This window comes from Erithacus rubecula (assembly GCF_903797595.1).
Source record: "Erithacus rubecula genome assembly, chromosome: 1".
Taxonomy (NCBI): domain Eukaryota; kingdom Metazoa; phylum Chordata; class Aves; order Passeriformes; family Muscicapidae; genus Erithacus; species Erithacus rubecula.
The window spans coordinates 67,753,254-67,772,856 of record NC_136658.1 but is presented as its reverse complement, the minus strand read 5'-3'; the positions used below and the strand labels follow the sequence as shown (position 1 = coordinate 67,772,856).

Here is a 19,603-nt window from a genome sequence, read left to right as displayed (position 1 = left end):
GTGTACCCAGAGTGATAATTCATCTGTGCACAATCTGTCACTTTATATAAGAGCCAGGATAGTTCAGGACAAAGGAAGGAAAGCATAGCTCAATGCTGAATTCTTGAATGTGACAGGAGAAGAACAGAGATCCTTGTACTTCAGGCATTTTTCAGTTGCAGCTAGAGGCTATTTTTTAAGCAATAAAAATATTCAATCTCTTAGTTAATCCAGTTGTTTACAATTTATTTGTGATTTCTGTTACCTGTAAGTTGTTGGCTTACACATAACAGAGTAATGCTTTTAATTACTTGAATGCACTGGAACCAACTTAGTCAAATTTATGGGAAATGCTTAGGAGAAAAATGGTATAATTATCAGAATACCTGCCTGTGAAGCAGTTGTGTTTTCACTTTAATTTGTTTTCAGTCTGGTAACTGACAAAGCACATCCTTTGCTGTCTTTTGTGAAGGTGAGAAGTGGAATTGTTAAAGATTCCCCTGGGACACACAAAAAGTCTGAGTGTTGCCTTCCTGTAAAGTCATCACCAGAACTGGGGCTGGAGCATGAGGAAAGGTGGTTGGTGTTCCCAGAGATTGTAACCTGTGTCTTTCCTTGTGGGTCCAGCAGTGAACTGGCTGCTTTGCAGAATGAAGCAGATGCATATATGCTGTAGTCCTGCATCATGCATGCTTGGGTGTATATATATTTGCTTTGCACTTTCAAACTGACTCTGATGTGGCTTCTTCTAGTAAGCAGTGCAAATTACAAGAGTTTTAGCAGAAATTCATGAGAAGGATGCTGCAAAGATAACTATTTGCAGCATCTTTTTATTTGTGCGTGGATGTGAGTTGGTAGTACAGTTATTAATCTTTCATAAATTTTATTCAGTGCTTAGACTTGTGTCTCTTAAGAAATTCCTTTCCCCCATGCAATCTAACATTTAGTGGTTTCTCTGGCTGTATGGGAAACCCAGATTTGAGTCAGAGCTTTGGAGCTGAGCAGTGTGTTAGTCAGATATGCACAGCTTACTGGACCCTGTTTTTAACTCTCATGACACAGCTGCTAGCTTGGTGGAGCTCCTGTTCAGAGGGCATCTCGGAATAGGAAAGGAGAAAGTAAAGACTGGAAAGGTTAATGTCGCTGCTTTTGTCCCTTTCCCACTCCAACATATGTCAGTGGGTATTCATAGTGTCAGGCATCCTGGAAAACACCTGTGACCAGTGCACATACTGTATGCACAGTAGGTATGGAAAAAGACTGCTCTCCTGCTTGGTGTCGATTTTACAGGTAACAGAGATGGCAAACAGGATGTTAAGCAGTGTTAGGAGGATGGCAACTTAAAATCTATCAGCTCTCTTGGTGCATTTCTGTGAGACACAGACTTAGCTGAGCCTGACTGCCACAGCTCAGCTCTGTAGAATGTCTGACAGAGGTTGTAGCATATCTGATATATGAGATTGTGTAACCAGCAGGATTCATTAGGAGTTATTGCTGTACCAAGTCTTCAGCTCTGGAAGGATATAGAAGAATGCCACTCACAGTCAAACTGTTTTGGTTCAGCTTTTTGGAATTGGTTTTGAGCATTCTTCTAGTCAGCTTGATGCTTCAGTTCTTTAAAATAAGCAAGATTGCATACTATAAGTAATATTTAATTTTGAGTACTGAAGTAACTCAATGATACTGCATCAGACTTTCTCACTAGTTGTTTATTGATGTGATTGCTGTTTCCTTTGTTCCTTGTTTATTTTCCATTGAAGCCTGCTGACTTGAATTCACATCCCTCTTGTATGTGATTGTATCCACTTGAAGCTTTCAGGAGTAGCTCTGCTTTCAAAGTAAACATCCCTCTTTTAAGGCTTTTATATCCATCTGCCTCTTTTCCAAGGACCAAGATTCGGGAATACAATTCCTCCACCATCTGAGTGGTCCCACCTCTGTGCCTTTTCAGTGTGAGTGAGAGGAGAAGGCTAAAATCAGCCCTGTCTGTTACCCATTCCCATGCTATGCTGAGAGAGATTGACTTGATGTTGTAAGAGAAACATTTATTGTAAAGTGTAACTTGTCAACTTCAACTCGTGTGTGTGCCTTAAAAGGAACATTATGCTCTGTCCTTGTAAGGCAGGCGTACAAGGATCTGGGAAGACTGTTTAGAAATATTCTGCCCTCCTTCACAGTGAGTACATCTGAAGCTTCATTTAAATTCTCTGAATTCCCTCTAGGCTTTGGAAATGGGGAACTAATCCCACTTCACCCCTTATTTCCAAGGGAAAATAATTTGCATCTTTTCTTTTCTTTGCTTCCTTGCTACCTCCTAAAGGAAATGTTCCTTTTTGTGAGATGGTAGACTTCTTGGTTCTAAGTAGAGAGTTAGTTTTAGCTCTTCCTTCCTCACCCAAGCCAGACCCTTTTCTTTTTTATTATGTAACACCTATTTCTCTTGCCATCAATCACCTCTTCACTGCCTTGGCAAGGTACAACAGAAGTGTGGGTAAATAATATGTGGCCATGCTCTTAGCCAGCTGACAAGAGGGCAGGTTTAGATTAGATTTCCTGTGAAGATGGTGAGACACTGGCACAGGTGGTCCAGAGAAGCTGTGGGTGCCCCATCCCTGGCAGTGTTCCAGGTCAGGTTGGATGGGGCTTTTTTCGTATTCTTGCAAGGCAAATCTACTAGAGGAGACACATTTGACATCGCTTTGGCAGTCAGCAGTGAGCCCAAGTAACCTTTGCTAGGTTGGGTTTCTGGTGTTGTCTCTGTGTTTGTGAGGTCTTGGTCTGATGGAAGGGTGTAACTGTTGTGATCAATGCCCATGTTCTAAGGTGTGGTGGGAGTTCCTGCACACACACTGCAGGTGCTGGCTGTTTCCCTGGTGAGGGGCTCTCTCTCACTCTGCAGTTTGCCTGTGAAGTAAGGAAATGAATCTTCTTTGCTTCTCTGCAATGTACTGTGGGCAGTCAACTTCTCTTCCTGCTGAAAAGCATTCAACAGGGTCAAGGAAGGAAAATGCTTATGTTGAAGCAGTGTTGGATAATGGTATCTATGCATATAGGGTCATAGTTATATGGCAGAGAGTTGCTACAATGCACCAGAACCTCCTCGTAGCAATCTGTGTTTCTGTGAGGAAGAATATGCAGTATTTGACTGAATTTTGGCTTGATACATGATGAGTTGCTATCTTTATCTGACTAACTAGATACATGCCTCCAACTCTCATCACTAGTTCTTTTTAAAGTAGCAGTGACGAACAGATTTGTCTGTGTAAAATATTTTCTGGCAAACAAGCTACTGTCACTTTTGTGTCTAATTAGAATTGCCATTAAGCCTTAGAACTTTGATTTGAGAAACAGTACAAATTGAGCTGCCTTTCTCTAAGCAGAATTAGCTACCTGTAGTGATTAACATGTGCTTCACAAAAAGTGGGAGCAGGCTGAATCAGCTTCAGAGTTGGCGAATTTGGCACTGCTGAGAGAAGATGCATTTGTGTGAGATTTGAAAACGTAATCATGAAGATTTTAATCTCTTTTGATGCTTTATATAACACAGCACCATGTGACCTCAGGATCTGTTGTGTCACTGTTCGCCCTTCTTGTTTTTCTTGATCGTGACCAACCAGTATTAAACTCAGCAAACTTTGAATTGAAGCGAGTGGATAATCTTTAACGGGCAAGGCTCTGCAATTCTTTAAAGTGCTCCAGAATTCAGGACCTGCAGTTAATAGTGGAATGCTAGTGCTAATCTTACAGCCACCAAGGACTGAGAGCTGTTTCTCCAACCCTCCAGCTGGGGACAGCTAATCAGCAGGTACTAAACAGATACATCAATGAAAGTGGCACTTCTCCAGAAACAAGTGCCTGGCCAAATAATCATGAAAGTGTTATTCTTGGAACTGGAACAGCATCTGAAGAGGTATTTGTAAAGTTTTTAATACGTAAATGCTTGATTTATTTGTTTTACTTTTTGGGGGAGGTTCCTTTGTTTTGTTTGCCTAAGTATTTAATACATCTAAATCAAGATGCTTGGCACTTGTTAAAACTATTTCAAGCTAGGAACATCATACTGGTTGAGAATGCTGTCATGCAGAGTTGATTACTTATTCAGTGAAAATCTACATGCCTTGAAATATCTTTACTGTGGTATTTTAAGTAATCCATATTAGAAAACATTTGCTCTTACAGTGCTTTTATTTTTTCTTTTCAAAAAACATTCAATTTATTACAAATCTTAAGTAATGTAATATTAAACCAAGAAAGAGAATTTGAAAAAACAGGATTTTAAACTCATTATCAAATAAGTTTGTATTCATTCAAATACTTTTCAAAGATAATATGCACTATCTTCTGTACTGTCACATGATTAAAGAAAAGTTTAGTTAATCAGTCTTGTTGAATGTTTGGAGAGCATTGAAATACAACTTAGTCTTCTGTAACCGCCTTTTCCATATTAACAGTGAAATATGAACTGCATGTTTTTGATGTGGTTCTAAGGTTTAAAATAAATACCAACAGTGTGGTGAATTGGAAGAATTATTTTACTGAGTTAAAAATACGTGACAGTGGAGGGAAAAAATGCCCTGACCCTTCATGTTACCGAGTTGTTTTTCTGTGTGCAGGAGGAAAATACCCATTTGAGGGACGGAGTGTGGAATTTGTTCCTAACTTCTGATCTCTGAACTGGTGCTTTTGTTATGCCACACCCTTAAAATCTAAACCCCTTGATCTTATATGAATGTTTACATGTATCAACTAATACATTTAGCTTCATATTTTTGTCTCATTTAACTTCGTATATTTGTCTCATTGTGTTTTTGGTATTGTCTGTGGAGAACAGCTTTTCTCTGTGAATGCTGTCACTATAAAGAATATAAAATTATACATTAGAAAACTTTTTCTTAAAAGCTCCATTTTAATTTTTTTTTCAGTAATTGACAGTTTCTGAAAACATGTTGAACTTTCAAATGAACAGTAAACTTGTAGTAAATTAATCTGAATGCTTGAGGATAAGTATAATAGAAATACTCTATAACAGCAGTTAAGTATAATGAAAATATTCTATAATAGCAGTTGATATATAGTGGCAACAGGTATGTTATTTGTGAGCAGCACATGTATACAGCAGTCACTGGTATCATATTTTACTGAACAAGGGAGTATTGAGGAGGTTGATTCCTACCATCAGCCAAGCTATTCCATAGAATGTGTAATGAAAAAGATGTGGTGGAGTAGACTTGTAATTTTCTTTAACCTTTGTGCATTATTTAAAGGTTTAGTTGTGACCAACTTTTACTGATACACACAGGAGCATGATGTAGCACCTCAAGTCATAATCAATGTCTGCATCTGTTAGCATTGTACAGAAAACGTGGACAGTTCCTCCTGTAGTCTTACTCTGCAAGCTACTTTCTATTTAATTTTCATTTGCCTTTGTTTCCTCTAGTTTCTCTTGCAGAGATGTTGGTTTTCTCCTGGTTATTGTTCTGTGAATTCAGGTTGGCTGGTTGTTGTGACACCATAAATAGCAAATGGTAAATGGCCATTGCAAATGGCAGCATTTCTTGGCTAATATTCCTTTCTTGGCTAATATTGCATGTGACTGTTTTTTTTCCCAAAACTGACCCTGTTGGATGCATGGGTCAAATACAAAGAAGCATTTTGCTTTTTCTGGTGTAGATTCAGAATTTGAGAGTGAGTGCAGTTGTGTGTGGCTTTCTGGAGGAAAGAGAATCAACTCTGGGGTCAGGCATCTCATTTAAAACTTAGAGGATACGGATACAGTTGGTGAATTCTTTTCTACTTGCAGTCTTTGGTCAAGGGCAGTTTACATACTGAGAAGGACTTGCACTCTTAATAATATTTAAAACTTTGTGTATTCTTCGTTTTAAGTTTGGCTGTCAGAATGAAGTCCAAGATTCAGAGTTTATGCTCTGGAGCTCCATCAAGTTGTTTTGCAAAAGTAATCCCTGATGTCTGTGTGCTGTTGGGAAGCTGTCTAGCACTAGACAGCTGGAAATGGAGATTGTATGGGGTGCAGGAGCTCCAGCCTCTTGTGTAGTGCAGACAGGTGACTGTCCACTTTGGATGTACACCACCATCTTTCCCCGTTCATACTGAATGAATGGTGGTGTAGCATCCTCCATATTCCTTTTTGAAACTTGGTTGGAAGTGCAGAAGATGTGAGTGGGGAGGCTGGAGAAGATAAACACAGGTCAGAGGATGCTTCAGCCTTTGGTTATGGCATAAACTGGAAGGAGGGAGCACTGGGTACTCCTGCTAACTCTTTGAATGGGTACAGTGGGCTGTGGTTAAAATACATGGCTGTTGAAGGCAGGTGTGAAAACATCTGTCTTGCTGTTATATTTAGGTCATATTTCCTATCGGAACATCAGTAATTTAAATTTATTTAAAGCGTACCCGAGTGATGGGCATCTAGTCTCTGACAGGTAGACTTTACAATGTTAGGTTTTACAGCTGGACTCAATGATCTTAAGGGTCTTTTCCAACCTAAATGATCCTATGGTTCTGTGATATCAAAGGATAGAAAACCCACTGTATTTATAGTTAATGTTCTTACTCTTTTTTAATAAGAGGCTTTAATTCATCATTAAGCAAATATTAGCTAGTTGTATTCTAATATGAAGAAATAAAACAAAAGTCTGATAGCCCCTTAAACCTAGTGTTTTCTCTACTTAAAAGTAATTTTTCACTCAAGTCACTTCTCAGTCCTACCAGGGATTTAAAGGATCCTTTCAAGTACCTTGATACCTTTCAGTCTATCAGTATATTTAATTCCCCCAGCCTTGGAATCAGTTTAATGTTTCTTTTCTTCTTACTTCAATTTATTGACAGCTTGATTTAAAATGCTGAGTTCTTCAGAAATGGGGCTGAAAAACAGGTTTGGGCAGACTAATTTAAGTCAGGAGCCTATCGGAGTGGCAGCAGTGCTACCCTGTGACTCAGACGTTCACTTCCAAATATTTTTGTTTATAGTTGTCATGATTGCTTGTACCTGAGCTGCTGATTGATGTTGCTGTCCACCTGGCAAGGGCCCCTATCAATTAGTAGTAGCTAAGAGAGGAATTTTCCTGTTCAGTACGTTGTGTGGGAGGAGGCATGGCTCCCTGGGTGGGAGGCTGCCTAGTGTGGGTTTTAGAAGAGATCCTACTGTCCTCTGTGCTTGGTGGGCAGCAGTGATTCCCTGGCTCTGTCAGTGGAGGTGGAAGAGGGGATTTCAATTGTGTTGCTGTAGGGATTTTCTCTCCTTCCCATATATTGAGAGTAGTGTGGCAGCTCATCGTATTGATGCTGTAGAAGAGTGGCTACTGGGCTAACACCCTGTGTAAGAATGAGGAAACATTCCTGGGAGCTGTTTTGGACACCAAGCGTTTCTAACTGGGTTACTCAGACTTCTGATACTGCAGTTATTTTTGGTTTTATTTTTGTGGGCATTGGGTTTTGTATTAAATTGTTTTAAGCCACAGAAATTCAGGGTGTCATTATAATGATAGTGGTTTCTGGAGGATGAAGTAATTGTTTTTCAGAAGTGTTAGGTGCCTGATGTAGTATGTACACAAGCTTTGGACCTTAAATACAGAAAAACCTTGGAATCTAATTAAATGGTTTAGGTGGATATCCACCAAAAAACGTGCATCAGAAGTTTTAGGGAGAGTACAGGAATGCTTTGTAAACAGGGTGCCTCTCATAAATTTAGCCATCACTGCCTAAAGGCGATTACCCAGATACTGATTAGGTGTGAAACGATAGGCTACAATCTTTCCTTTGCAAGTTGTGTATTAAAAGATAAAGAGAAGCCTTCTGCTGTTTGCAGAATGTCTGGCTCAAGGGCAGCTAAATATCAGTGCTGTGTGCCCTGCACGGCCACCACAGATCCAACAGTCTCGAGGTGCTTGCTGCTCTTAAGCTAGAAGATGCTGTCCTGTGGAAAATTAGAGCTTCTTACTGCCTGGGGTTCCTTTACAGGATCAGTAGGATACTGAGGAAGGCTGGATCCCATTTGAAGGAGAACCAGGACTTCAGGATATACAGCCTTTTGTAGATGACGTGGACCCATGCCAGCTGTTTGCAGTCTCTGGCCTAGAAGGTGCTCCAGGGACATGTTCAAAATACGCTGAGCCAGCACATCTGTGTTCTGTTCTCTTTGGTTTGCAGCGTGGCAGGGTTTCAAGAACCAAGTGTTGTGCTAAAGTAGGTAATACATCCCTAAAGCCACGAGGCAGTCAGGTCGAATCAAAATTCCAGTCAATCTGTTCTTTAGGTAATTTTTAAGTTTTGAAGCACACCTCATTTCATAGTCTTACATACTTTCCCAGGTGTCTTGTATTCTATTTCGAATCAGTATTGCTTTACAGTTTATTCCTTCAGCAAGGAGAGTGTAAATGGAGATACTCTGATGGGATTTCTGCAATTGTGAGTCAGCAGGATTTGTGTCTCTTAAATCACTGAAGCTGTGCCTGGATTAAGAAGCCTGGGAGTGCTTTCCCACTCCAGAGTTGATCTGTACCTGTTTCTCAATGCTATATCGAGTTGAAGCATGGGCATTCATTAAATTGCTCTCATGTGCTCATTTTCACAGATGGGGGGAAGGTACAGGTTAGGCAGGAAATTATCCCACAAATGCTCAACTCAGGGTTGTTAAAGGAAAGTAAGATTTTAGGGTACACTGCACTGTGCAGTAAATCAGGTCACATTCTCATTTGTGGAAATTCTCCCCATGCTTCCTGAATGGTTGGAGCTACATGGGGTTAGATTTCTATAAATGAAAGTCACCATTCAGGTAGAAAAATACCTTTAAATAGGCCACAATAAATTCAGCCTCTTTAGATACAGTTCTTCTTGGATGATACAGGTCTTGAATTTTCCCTATATTTTCTTAGGAAGTCAGCAAATTATGATAAACTATGGGTTGTAGCATTACTAGAGTATTTTGACCACTCAGAGATTAGGAAATACACATTTCGTATTTGTGTAATATGAATGTATTGGAGCCAGGGGAGTTAATCTGAAAGTCATTTACCTACTAGATCATCGATACTGGTGATACATGTGAAGCTATTTGCTAGTGATTGCAGAGACTGAAACTGTGGGACTGTAAATGGGCAGCTGGGTAGAGGTTTGTTGTCTCAAGTCCTTGCTGATAAAGAAGAGTGGCATTGAGCTTCTTGTCTTTATTTTTCTATACGTGTAAGCAAGTTGCAGTGTTGGGAGTTCATTATTTAACAGAATGACCTTAAAATGCTTCTGCACAGCAGGGTGGTAACGAGGGATCTGCTGCCACAAAAGCTGAGAAGTGGCCGATTTTCATCCTCATTCACAGCAGATGGGATTCTGCATCCCGGGTGCTCCTTTCCCACACTGAGGATTTACGTTTGTTTTCTGTACTTTTCGTCAGCTGTTGTTGCTAATTTCTGTAAAAGCCGGGGTAGGGAACTTCATTCCCAGCTTCCTGAAGACTGTAGGACAACTCTAGTTAATTGCAGAGGTTTTGACTTTAGCAAACCTGAGTTGGCTTTAGTGTGATAGGCTTCTGTGGGAAACGCAGCCTTAATTTCAAGTGTTGCACCAAAAAATGGCCATCAAAAGGCAAATGATATTCATGGGAAGTGCAGACCAGCTGTTAATGCTGTATAAATACTTTTTTAATAATCATGACTAAGTTATTAGCTGATGCAAAATTTTCGATATAGTTTCAAGGGTAACAGAAACGGGAGGAGGTGGGAGGAAGGAATGGATTAAGGAGTTAAAAATAAAGGCATAATGGGTATAAAGTTTACAAAGGGGCTGGGAACAGGGGAAATGAAGGGCCTTAATATCCTCTATCTCCCCCTTCCAAAATTAGAAGTATTCAATGAGACATGGTTTTCCCATTTCATGAGACCTGGTGTGGCTTTTCTGCAGCCTTAAGGAAACAGAAGATGATACAAGTTCAAAAATAATAAAGATGACCCTTCTTAGTCACAGGTTAATTTGGCTGGTTTTTAATTTGATTCCTAAACCCACTGTGTACTTACATTGAAGGTAACCTGGGGTGGGTGGGTGTCAGCCATTGTCCTGTAGCCCTTCCTGGGCTGTTTGTCCCCTGGGTCAGAGAAGCCTTTTAATACAGAGAATTTCATCTTTCCAAATGCTTGTCATGTCAGTGTCCCAAAACACTCCCTATACTTGCCACGTTTGTTATGTTAAGTGTAATTTAAAATGCTCCAGTGACTCTTTCCTTCCCTCTTCATTTAATTTTGGAATATGTGTTTTACAGCTAGAACAAGGGGGATTAAATATTTGTGTAAGTGGTTTTTACTTCGGGATGTTCTTGCCTTTGAGAAAAGCATTTACACATGAAAGGTGTAAATTTACACAGAAGATCAGGGAATTGAGCACCCTTTCTATGCATTAAATCTAAAATTAATGAAGCGAAATTTCACATAAAAAAAAAAATTGAGTAGTGAAGCTTAAAGGTTGTAACATTTTATCACTCTTCTATATATGCTGCTTTATGGCACTAAACTTCTTTCCCACATCCATCCAGGGGACAATGTCAGCATGCTGTGTGCAGCTTTCTGGAGGAAAGAAAATCAATTCCTGGCTCAGATGTTTCACTTAAAACTTCCAGGATACTAACATGTTGGTGAATTCTTTCCTTTGCAGCCCTTGGTCAAGGGCACTTTATGGTTGTTGAGGAGGAGGGCTTTTACCTGTAGTAAAGTTAAATATTTCACACCTACTCATTTAAAGGTTTCTGAAATTAGGAAAATTTGTGATTCCCAAGCTGCGTGTTACTGCAAATCTATCACTTCTTTAAATTTAAAGTGGAGTAGCATCTGGATGTAATTTCAGGTTTTGGGTTGTGATAGACCTCAGCTGGCTCTGTGAGGGGACTCTGAGTCTCATTGGATATGTAGAGAACACAGACCTTCATCTCAGCTGCATTGCTAGATGGTTATCTGTGGATGATCTGGGAAAGGGGATGCCCTACATCCCTCTCCAAGCATCAAAATTGCTTTAAGGTGGCTCATCTTTTCCTGCAGATTCTCTCTGATGGGTAACAAGTGGGTCATCTCTTTGTTTGGTTATATCCAGGTACTTCATTATAGACAGTATATTTTGTTTTGTCAGCATTAAAATTAAAAATTAAAATTAAAAGCATCATTATACTTCTCATTAAAAATAACCAGGACTGACTTGGCAATTAGTTGCCTGTCAAAGAGAAAGAGGATATCCTCAGAGGAACCAGTGAGAATCTCTCCTTGTTTTTCTTTTGATCTTACATAGTTATCTTCTTGCTTTAAATGCAGCCCTCTGTCTCTTGTGCAGAGCTCACAGCATGATACTTCTGTGTATGCACTGTGATCAGAGATACTGTCAGGTTATTTCCAGAGCCCCAGTAGGGTGTACGTATTCTTTCCACTAAATATTTATTTAGTTATGCTTGCACATCTGGGAAAAGGGAAAAAAGAGAGTAGTATTTACAAATACAGCACTTCATTTCACTAGCATCTTGCATAGCTTTCCCTTTTATCTGTTTTTCATGGAACTAAACCCCAATTTCTAGCAAGCTAATAAACTAAATTATAGATGCAAATAACATTACTGTGGGGGAGGAAAAGCTCACATTTAAGAAAGCAGAGAGTACTGTCTTGTAGAAAGAGCTTTTTCAATTTAGCAGAAGTATATACATTGAAATAGCAGAATTCAATCTAGAAATAAAATACATGTCTTTTGGAGCTGAGCAGTAAGTTCTTAGTAGTTTGGTTTCTTTAAATCAAGATCTTAGCTAAGGTTTGGAGCTGGAAAAGGAAGTCGGCTGAGATTTTGTGATCTTTATTTAGGCTATCCAAAGATGGGGCTTGTGTGGGTGGGGTTATTTTCTTTGGATTTTTTTTTTTTTTTTTTCCTTAGTATGTTAAAAATATTTGATTTACTGTGGGAAAGAAAGTTCGTTGGATAGCTTCCCACTTATGTACCTTTATTGAGAGGAAGAAAAAAAAAATCATGGCCTATTGAAATAAATAAATCTTTAGTCCTTGATGTCAAGTATAGCCAGAGGTTTCTCTCTCTGTTATTAGCTTGGCACAATTTTGCATAAATTGGGTGTTTGGGGGGTTGCTGTCACTACACAAATAATTTTGAATCTATGAATTTTAAGGCAGAATAGTACTCAGCCATTTATTCACCATTTTTAGATGGAATGCATAGTCAGATGTCAGGTGGAATCTAATTACTGTAGCCTTTTCTTGAGTAAATAGCAGATTTTATTTTTAACCTCTTCAATACTTGCATTCTGCAGTTGAAAACCGTAGTTGAAGTTCACAAGATCTGAGCCTGTCTGAGCATAAGATGAAAGTGTGCTATGACAGCAGTTGCTGTTTTTCTAACATGGTTTCTGATGTGGTATCTTTGTAACATCTTCAAAAGATGAGATTTATTTTATGTTCAGAAGATGCTTATCGAGGGCTTTTAATGTTGGCATCTGAAGGGAGCATACACTGACAAGGTACTTAAAAGATAAATGTTTTCAGTTAGAAAACTTTTTAACACACATGGAGAAATATGACAAACCAGACTTCTATAGAGACTTAATGATTCTGTGCTGGTTTACCTCATTATGTGCTTAAGATGAGCACTTTTTTCTAGTGCTTAGGATGAATAAATTGAGACAAATTGTCTCAAAATGAGGAAATTGTTTAGAGGGAGAAACAGTCTTTAAGAGCTGAAATATTACAAAAGGCAACACGTGCTAAAAAGTCATTGACTACTGAATGTAGTCAGTGTTCAATTTAAGAAGTTAGTTTATTTGAGGATCAAAGATGCTGATGAGCTACTCTTTTGCTGTCCTGTACTCTACCCTGCTGATTTCTCAGGAGCCCACTCGAGTCTTTTTTGTTACTTTATGCTGTTTGTGAACACCTGAGGGGCTCTGTAGGTACACCAGTTTCCAAGGCGTGTGCTAGCAGGGGCATGAATTTGTTCAACCCAGTGCAGACCCAGAGTGGCTTAAGCAAACCAAACCGAGGAATTCTGCAGCTTTTCTCTCCTCTACTCCCGGGAACTGAAGCTTTTTTGAGTAACACAGTAGTAATCTTGACGCCCTTCTAGAGGAAAACTGAGTTTGGAGAAACTATCTTCCTTAATTTTTCTATATATATTTTATTTCATAAATATTTGTTAAAAGAATTAGCAATAGCGCAGCCCTTAGAGTTCAGTGTATGTTCTTGTCAGACAGATGATGGGGTGTTTAAATGAGATCATCAGAGATAGTGGTGCTGTCTCCTCCTCCCAAAAAAATTCACCCCAATTTTAGAGATTAAAGTAATTTATATCATGGAACTTTTTATTTCCTAGATGATCTGCTTTCTGAGCCATAAAGGTGCACTTAGAGTTTGCTTTTTAATAGAGTGGGCAAAGCAAAACATGCATATTAATATGCAGTCCTACTTACGCAGCTGACAGCTTTCTGTTGAATCACAACTCTGCTTGTAGGCATCTAAAAATAAATGACAGATTTTGTTAGCCCACTGAAGTTAATGGAAGATATTTAATGAGTTTTGTGGGAATTTGATTTAAGATCATATGTGTTATCTCTTCTTTGTGAAGATTAATAATAGATTAAAAATGGCAGTGTTGTTAATTTAGTTTGAGAATATTTTTCTGTTGTAAATGGAATAAGGGCATTTGATAATTGTCAGTTGTTATGGCATCCGTGACTTTATTTATACATGTATGAATGAAACTACATAGAGTTGTCTGCTGCCTGTCCTGCAACAGCAAAGGAGGAGGTTTGAGGACATGTCTGTCCAGGCCTGTGAGTTGGCTATCTTCAAGTTCTTTTGCACAAGCCTGATTAGCAGTGATAGGACTTACCTGTTTTTACACCTGCTCTGCCCTTTTTCTGATAAAGAAGTACAAGGAACAGAGTTTGTCCCAGAGCTTTTATCCTACTGCAGTTTTGTTAATTGTGCTGAGTAACTGCCGTGGGGAGGAGTCATTTGAGACATTACTGATTTTGAAGCCCAGCCTGTCATAAAACATTAATTGAGATCAAGTCAAGGACAGGAGTTGATGCAGATTCCAGTACAGATGATGTGCTGCTGGCACTCTGTTAAAAGGCTCACTTGCTCACAGAAGGCCATGAGTACCACGGTGTGTAGTGAGTAACCTGTGCAGAGAAAGTGCTGTGGGAAGTGTAGGTACAGCACAGCACGTGGGTCCTGGTGCTGGTCCCTCGGGATGGGGAAGCTGCAGCCCCTGCACGTGTTCGAATGCATTGCTTCAGCTGTCACCAATTGGCAAGTCAGGACAGGCAAGGGTTTTGCTAAAATCCTTCCTTCAATTTTCAGCCTGGTAGGTGCTATCCCGTGCAAATTCCCCACATATTCAGAGGGTGGGAGGAGAGCTATGCCCTTGTGGGATGTGAACCCTCTCTGTTAGTGGGAAAGTGGCTGCAAGGAATTCCTATTCTTAAATGTGACCTCCCTGTGAAGAGGATTAGTTTGTACTACTCTGCTGGCATTATTGAATGAAAGAATAGTAGTCTAGGACAACATAAATAAACTAAGAAGGATGATGCAGATACGCAAATGCTAAATTTAGCTTTAAGATGATTATTCTGTGCCTCCTGGCTTTCCTGCTTCTCTGGGAGCAGCACCTGTGATGTATGTGACTTGCAGCTCTTGGAGAAGTTTGCTATAGAGAATGGAAAAGGTTTTTTAGTGGTTTGTTTTAGTTTTTTGGGGTTTTTTTTTGTGCCTTTAAGTAATGTAACACCTGCTGAAAGTGCAGGTCTAGAAGAGTGGTTTTAGAGGCTGGCTGTTTCTTGTGACAGTATTTCATGGTGGTCTAGTTCAGTCTTGGCTCTCTTTCTAATCTGTTACTGGTAGAGAAGATCACGTTGGCAGGCAGTGAATGTCGTCGATGTGTTCCATGACACATGGGAGCATAACATTTGTTGAGAAAAACACCACAGTTAGGTGGGAGAAGGATCTTCTCCTAAATTATTAATGAATGTGCTGCAACTTTTAAGACTAAGTGCCTTATGGTGCAACCTAAAAATAAGTGAATAGGCATTTTCCCTGTTGCTGTAGGATAGTATCAGCCGGCTTGCTAGAAATCCACAGGTTTGTGCCATATGTAGCCGATCAGTGGCTGAGTTTTGTTTTTTTTTTTCATATATGGCTTTACGGGCTCGTAAGGTGTGTGTGCAAGGGATAAAGGTGGATGTAGGTGTCTGAAAGCTTTATCTGCAGTGTGCGGGTTCTGTGCCGAGGCGCGGAGGTTCGGCTCGCTGGCCGGGCCGCGCCAGCCGGCACCGGGATTGGCGCTGCGGGTTTTGGTGTGCGGTTCTTTGCCGAGGCTCGCTGGCCGGGCCGCGCCAGCCGGCACCGGGATTGGCGCTGCGCGGCGCCGACAGGTGGCGGTGTCGGCGCGGCCACGGGCGGCCCCTCGGCGCGTCCCGCGCTCTCTCCGGCCCGCACGGGGCTTCCCCGCCGCTCCCCCGGCTAGATCATTATTATTTTATTTTCTCTTTCTTTATTTATTTCCTTTTTTTTTTTCCTAATTTTTAAATTTTTATTTATTTGTTTATTTTTTAATTTTAAATGCCTCTCCGCTGCTGCGGGTGGGGGCCGGCCGGGCGCGTGCCGGGGCTCGCGGGAGCGCGCCTCCGCCCCCCCCGCGCGCGGGGCCGTCCCGCGTGGGCGCCGCCGGCCCGGGCCGCGCGCGGCGGGCGGGGGGGGGGGCGCGCTAATGAGATGCGCGGCGCGGGGCGGGGCCCGGGCAGCACAGCCAATGGGAGGCGGCGCCGGCGCTTAAATGGTGGGGGGGGCCGGGATGCCCGGGTTTTGTGCTGCGCGGCGGAGCGCTGACCCCGCTCGGAGCCGGCCGAGCGCAGCCCCGCAGGGTCCCGCAGGGTCCCGGCCCCGCCTCGCCCGGCGGAGCGGCCCCGCACGCACACACGCTTCCCGGAGCAGCGAGACTCGATTTTTGTTTTTTTTCCGGGGAGCGTTTCTGGCCGCGGTTGCATGAATGCCCAATGTTGTAGACCGGTGGCAATGGATCTAGGAGTTTATCAACTAAGACACTTCTCGATTTCGTTCTTATCGTCCTTGCTGGGCACCGACAACGCGTCTCTGAGGCTCGACAGTAGGTAAATAAGTGTTGTGTCCGAGCGGCTCTGCGCTAGCGGGGCAGGTGAGCGCCGGGCTGGCTCCTTTGTCCGGGGAGCCGCAGCGGCGGCACCGGCGCCCGCCTCTCCCCCCGGAGGTGCTGCCCTCCCCGGCGCCCGGCGCTTCTGCCGCAGCCTGCGACCGAGCTCCATCTTTGTGGTCTGTCGGGGGGCAAAATTTCGGGATATTTGGTCGGGCTGCGGGCGGGTGGTTCGGCGCGGCTTTACAGGTTGCTTTGCTGCATTAGAGCATCCTGGCGAGGCGGCGGCAGGGCAGCGTGAGGATGACTTTCTCAGCCAACTGGCTACCAATGCTCGCGTCTCTTGTCTCTTAAATAATTCAGCCGCTGCTAATGTTGTATGTTTTTTTCTTCTCTTTCTCTCTTGCAGCTCCTCTGGTGCAAGCGTAGTAGCTATCGACAACAAAATCGAGCAAGCGATGGTACGTACTGATGGGGCATAAAACCTTGTTGGTGTTTGAAGCAGTAAACAATATGGGGATGCGGCGGCGGTGTTTAACCCGTGCGGGGACGCGTTTCGGTAGCGGAGCCGGGGACGGAAGGGGAGGCACGGAGTCAGTTTCGGGAGCTTTTTTTTTGTTTGTTATTTTTATTTGTAATTGATCAAAGGCTTCCCGCGGGGAGGAATGCGCACGTTTGTGTATTGATGCCGGGGAAGGAATGACGGCATTGCTCTTGGCTCCTGCCTCCTCAAACGATTGATCGCGGCTCCAGTGCGGCGGCGGAGGGGCGCTGCTGGGCAGAAAGCGGAGCGTATTTTTGGGGTTTTACAGTCCCAAACAGGGGGCGTTTCGGGGTACTTTTCAATTTATTTTTTTAACTCTCCCGCAGCCGCAGGCGAGCGCAAGCTTAGCGAGCGCATCTCCCGCGGGCTGCAGCCGGGGCATCCTCGGCGCTGCGCCCTTCTCCCCGCGGGCGGCACGGGCAGCGCGGTGCCCGGAGCCGGCGGCTTCAGCTCGGGGCCGCGGCTGCGGCCCCCGCCCGGAGCGGAGCGGAGCCGGGGGCCCGGCCGCCCTTTGTTACTGGAGCGGTGCCTGGAGCCGCTCTCCCGGGAGCCTCTCCGGCTGTTGCTAGGCAAACTCGGAGCCTTTAACTCCCGGCTATAAATAACTCGGCCGCCCATTGGCCGTGCCGCGCTCTGACGTCACCCGCGGCCGCGCGCGGACGGCGGGAGGGAGGGAAATGCGGCAACCTGCGCCCAGAACTGGCTGCAGCCGGCGCGCGGGGGGGCGGGGCCTGCGCGGGGGCGGGGCCTAGAGCAGGCCGGGCCGCACGTGAGTGCCGCCGGTGACAGCCCGGTACCGCCCGGCACCGGTCCGGTATGGCGCGGGACCGGGCACACCGGCCCGTCCATAGCCGGGTCTGCTGGCACCCCCGGCACGCTGCGGTGCCTTCCTAACGCACGCACTCTTCTGCGTTTCAGGATCTGGTAAAGAGTCACTTGATGTACGCAGTGAGAGAGGAAGTGGAGGTCCTCAAAGAGCAAATCAAAGAGCTGATAGAGAAGAACTCGCAGCTGGAGCAAGAAAACACTCTGCTAAAAACACTTGCCAGCCCAGAGCAGCTTGCCCAGTTCCAAGCACAGCTGCAGACTGGTTCTCCGCCCTCCTCTTCCCAGTCACAAGGGACAACACAGCAGCCTGCTCAGCCGGCATCACAGGGCTCAGGGCCTTCAGCATAGCTGCAGATGTCATCGCCGTCATGATTGCTGGCTCCTGGACTGCCCAGAGCGAGGAGGACTAGCGGGAATCCGCCACAGCCGCCCTTCATCCATTTCAATGCGCATCGAACCCAGACTGAGGACTCCATGCCGTGCACACATCAGCAGGGGCTTTCCCCCGTGTATTACACACTCATCTGTCTCTCTCTTACCTCCCTTACCCCTTTGGCTTGAAGGAGTCTGTGTTCTTAGGTTGGTTGAATAAAATAAACTTCTTCCAGAGAATTAGCACAAGTGCACTGGGGACTCGAGCAGCTTCTGCAGATGGCTGAGAAATGAAGCTGCATGCCTGTTTTTTTTTTTTTTTTTGTTTGTTTTTAAATCTTCCACTCATCCAGTGCTACAGCTGATACAAGTGCTTTTCAAGCTTGGAAACGTGAAGAAATAGACTGGAGTAAAAAGTGATGGCTCAACCCCCTGTAGTGCATTGGGGTTCCAAAGTGTGGACTGGTGCATAGGAGGATCTAAGAGGAAGAGGGAGAAAGGTAATCTCAGTGTTTAACACTTAATTGTCACCTGAAACCTTAAGTGCAAATATTTGCACCGTTTTCTGAAGCAGTGGACAGGTGCATAAAGCTGTATTATATATAGAAAACAGGTAGGTGACAATACAGTTGTTGGGTCATAGGATAATTACAATGAAGGTTATTTGCCTACTGTATATTTGTGTATTTAGTGTAATTACTTTGTAAAATAGAAAACTGTAACTATTTAGGTTGTACAGATTGAAGTTTAGTTGTTTCATTGGCTGATCTGAAGAAGTTTGAAAAGTTTTTTTTTATGCTACATAAATAAGAATGCACCTACGCAACTGTTCAGAATTTGGCAAATTGATGCTGTTTGTGTAACTTCTGAAGTTCCCTGGCTGCTGATTATCTTGAAGTAAATCATTGTTCATTGTAGTTTGGTTCAAGATGGGAAAAACCACTCCAAAAACTATCAAGCCCTGCTAGCAAAGAATTAAAGAAAAAAAAAAAATTGGATTTCCCAGTATGGATTTTTTGCATATGATCTGTATAGTAGTATGCATATGTTTTTGTGCATGTTCTCTACAGTTGTAACACGTCAATGTATTTAACTGTTGCACTTGTCAACTTTCAATAAAGCATACAATGTTGATAAATCACTGTTTGTACATTGTACTGGTGTTAAGCGCAGCCACTTTTAAGATGTTGCAATGCAGTTTTACGTGGGCGGTGAGGTCAGGAAGCCTAAGTCCTGGTGCAAGATGCTGCCTGTTGGCTTTAGACCTTTAGTTTCAGCTAAAAATGCACAGCTCTTTAAAACAGGCAGATGCTGAAGGAGGAGGGAGTAGGGCACCTGACTAAGCAAAATGCTGGGTTTGGTCTCGTCCTGTAAGATCAGGACTGTAGGGCTGCAGATGCCTGTTGTATAGGAATATATAAGCTGTTTCCTGGTGCCCTTGCCTGGGCACGGGTCATCCCATGCTGGCACAATTCCCACCCGTAACTCGGGGTGACAAAGGCAGTAAGCACTGCAGCTGTCCCACCAGGTCAGCCTGTGTTTATTAATTACAGTATTAATTCTGCCTTCTGAAAAATGGTGAGAGTAATTTCCACTTTTGTGTAAGCTTGGAAAAAATGCTTCTTTAGTAATACTGATTAAAACTGAATCTAAACTTAGGAATTCCTAGGTAAATGAGTAGTGAAGGTGTCATCGATACACTGCAGTCAGGGGAGCAAAGGAATTTTATAG

At 43.0% G+C, this 19,603-nt stretch overlaps 1 protein-coding gene across 5 annotated transcripts in view; it reads left to right on the top strand.

Annotated features, from left to right (window-relative positions):
• TSC22D1 (TSC22 domain family member 1) overlaps positions 1 to 19,013 on the top strand; it is a gene marked incomplete at its 5' end in the record, with an annotated part of 91,300 nt that extends 72,287 nt beyond the window's left edge. For 2 of the 5 annotated variants that reach the window (XM_079300795.1, XM_079300792.1), the window contains 2 exons: positions 16,538 to 16,589; positions 17,591 to 19,013. In XM_079300795.1, the coding sequence (XP_079156921.1) occupies positions 16,538 to 16,589; positions 17,591 to 17,848 (310 nt within the window). In that variant the 3' untranslated portion in view covers positions 17,849 to 19,013. Of the gene's footprint in view, positions 1 to 15,808; positions 16,130 to 16,181; positions 16,308 to 16,537; positions 16,590 to 17,590 lie in introns of those variants that run through there. The other 3 variants (XM_079300798.1, XM_079300793.1, XM_079300794.1) reach the window with 3 other exon arrangements.
• Between the last annotated feature and the right edge of the window lie 590 nt (positions 19,014 to 19,603).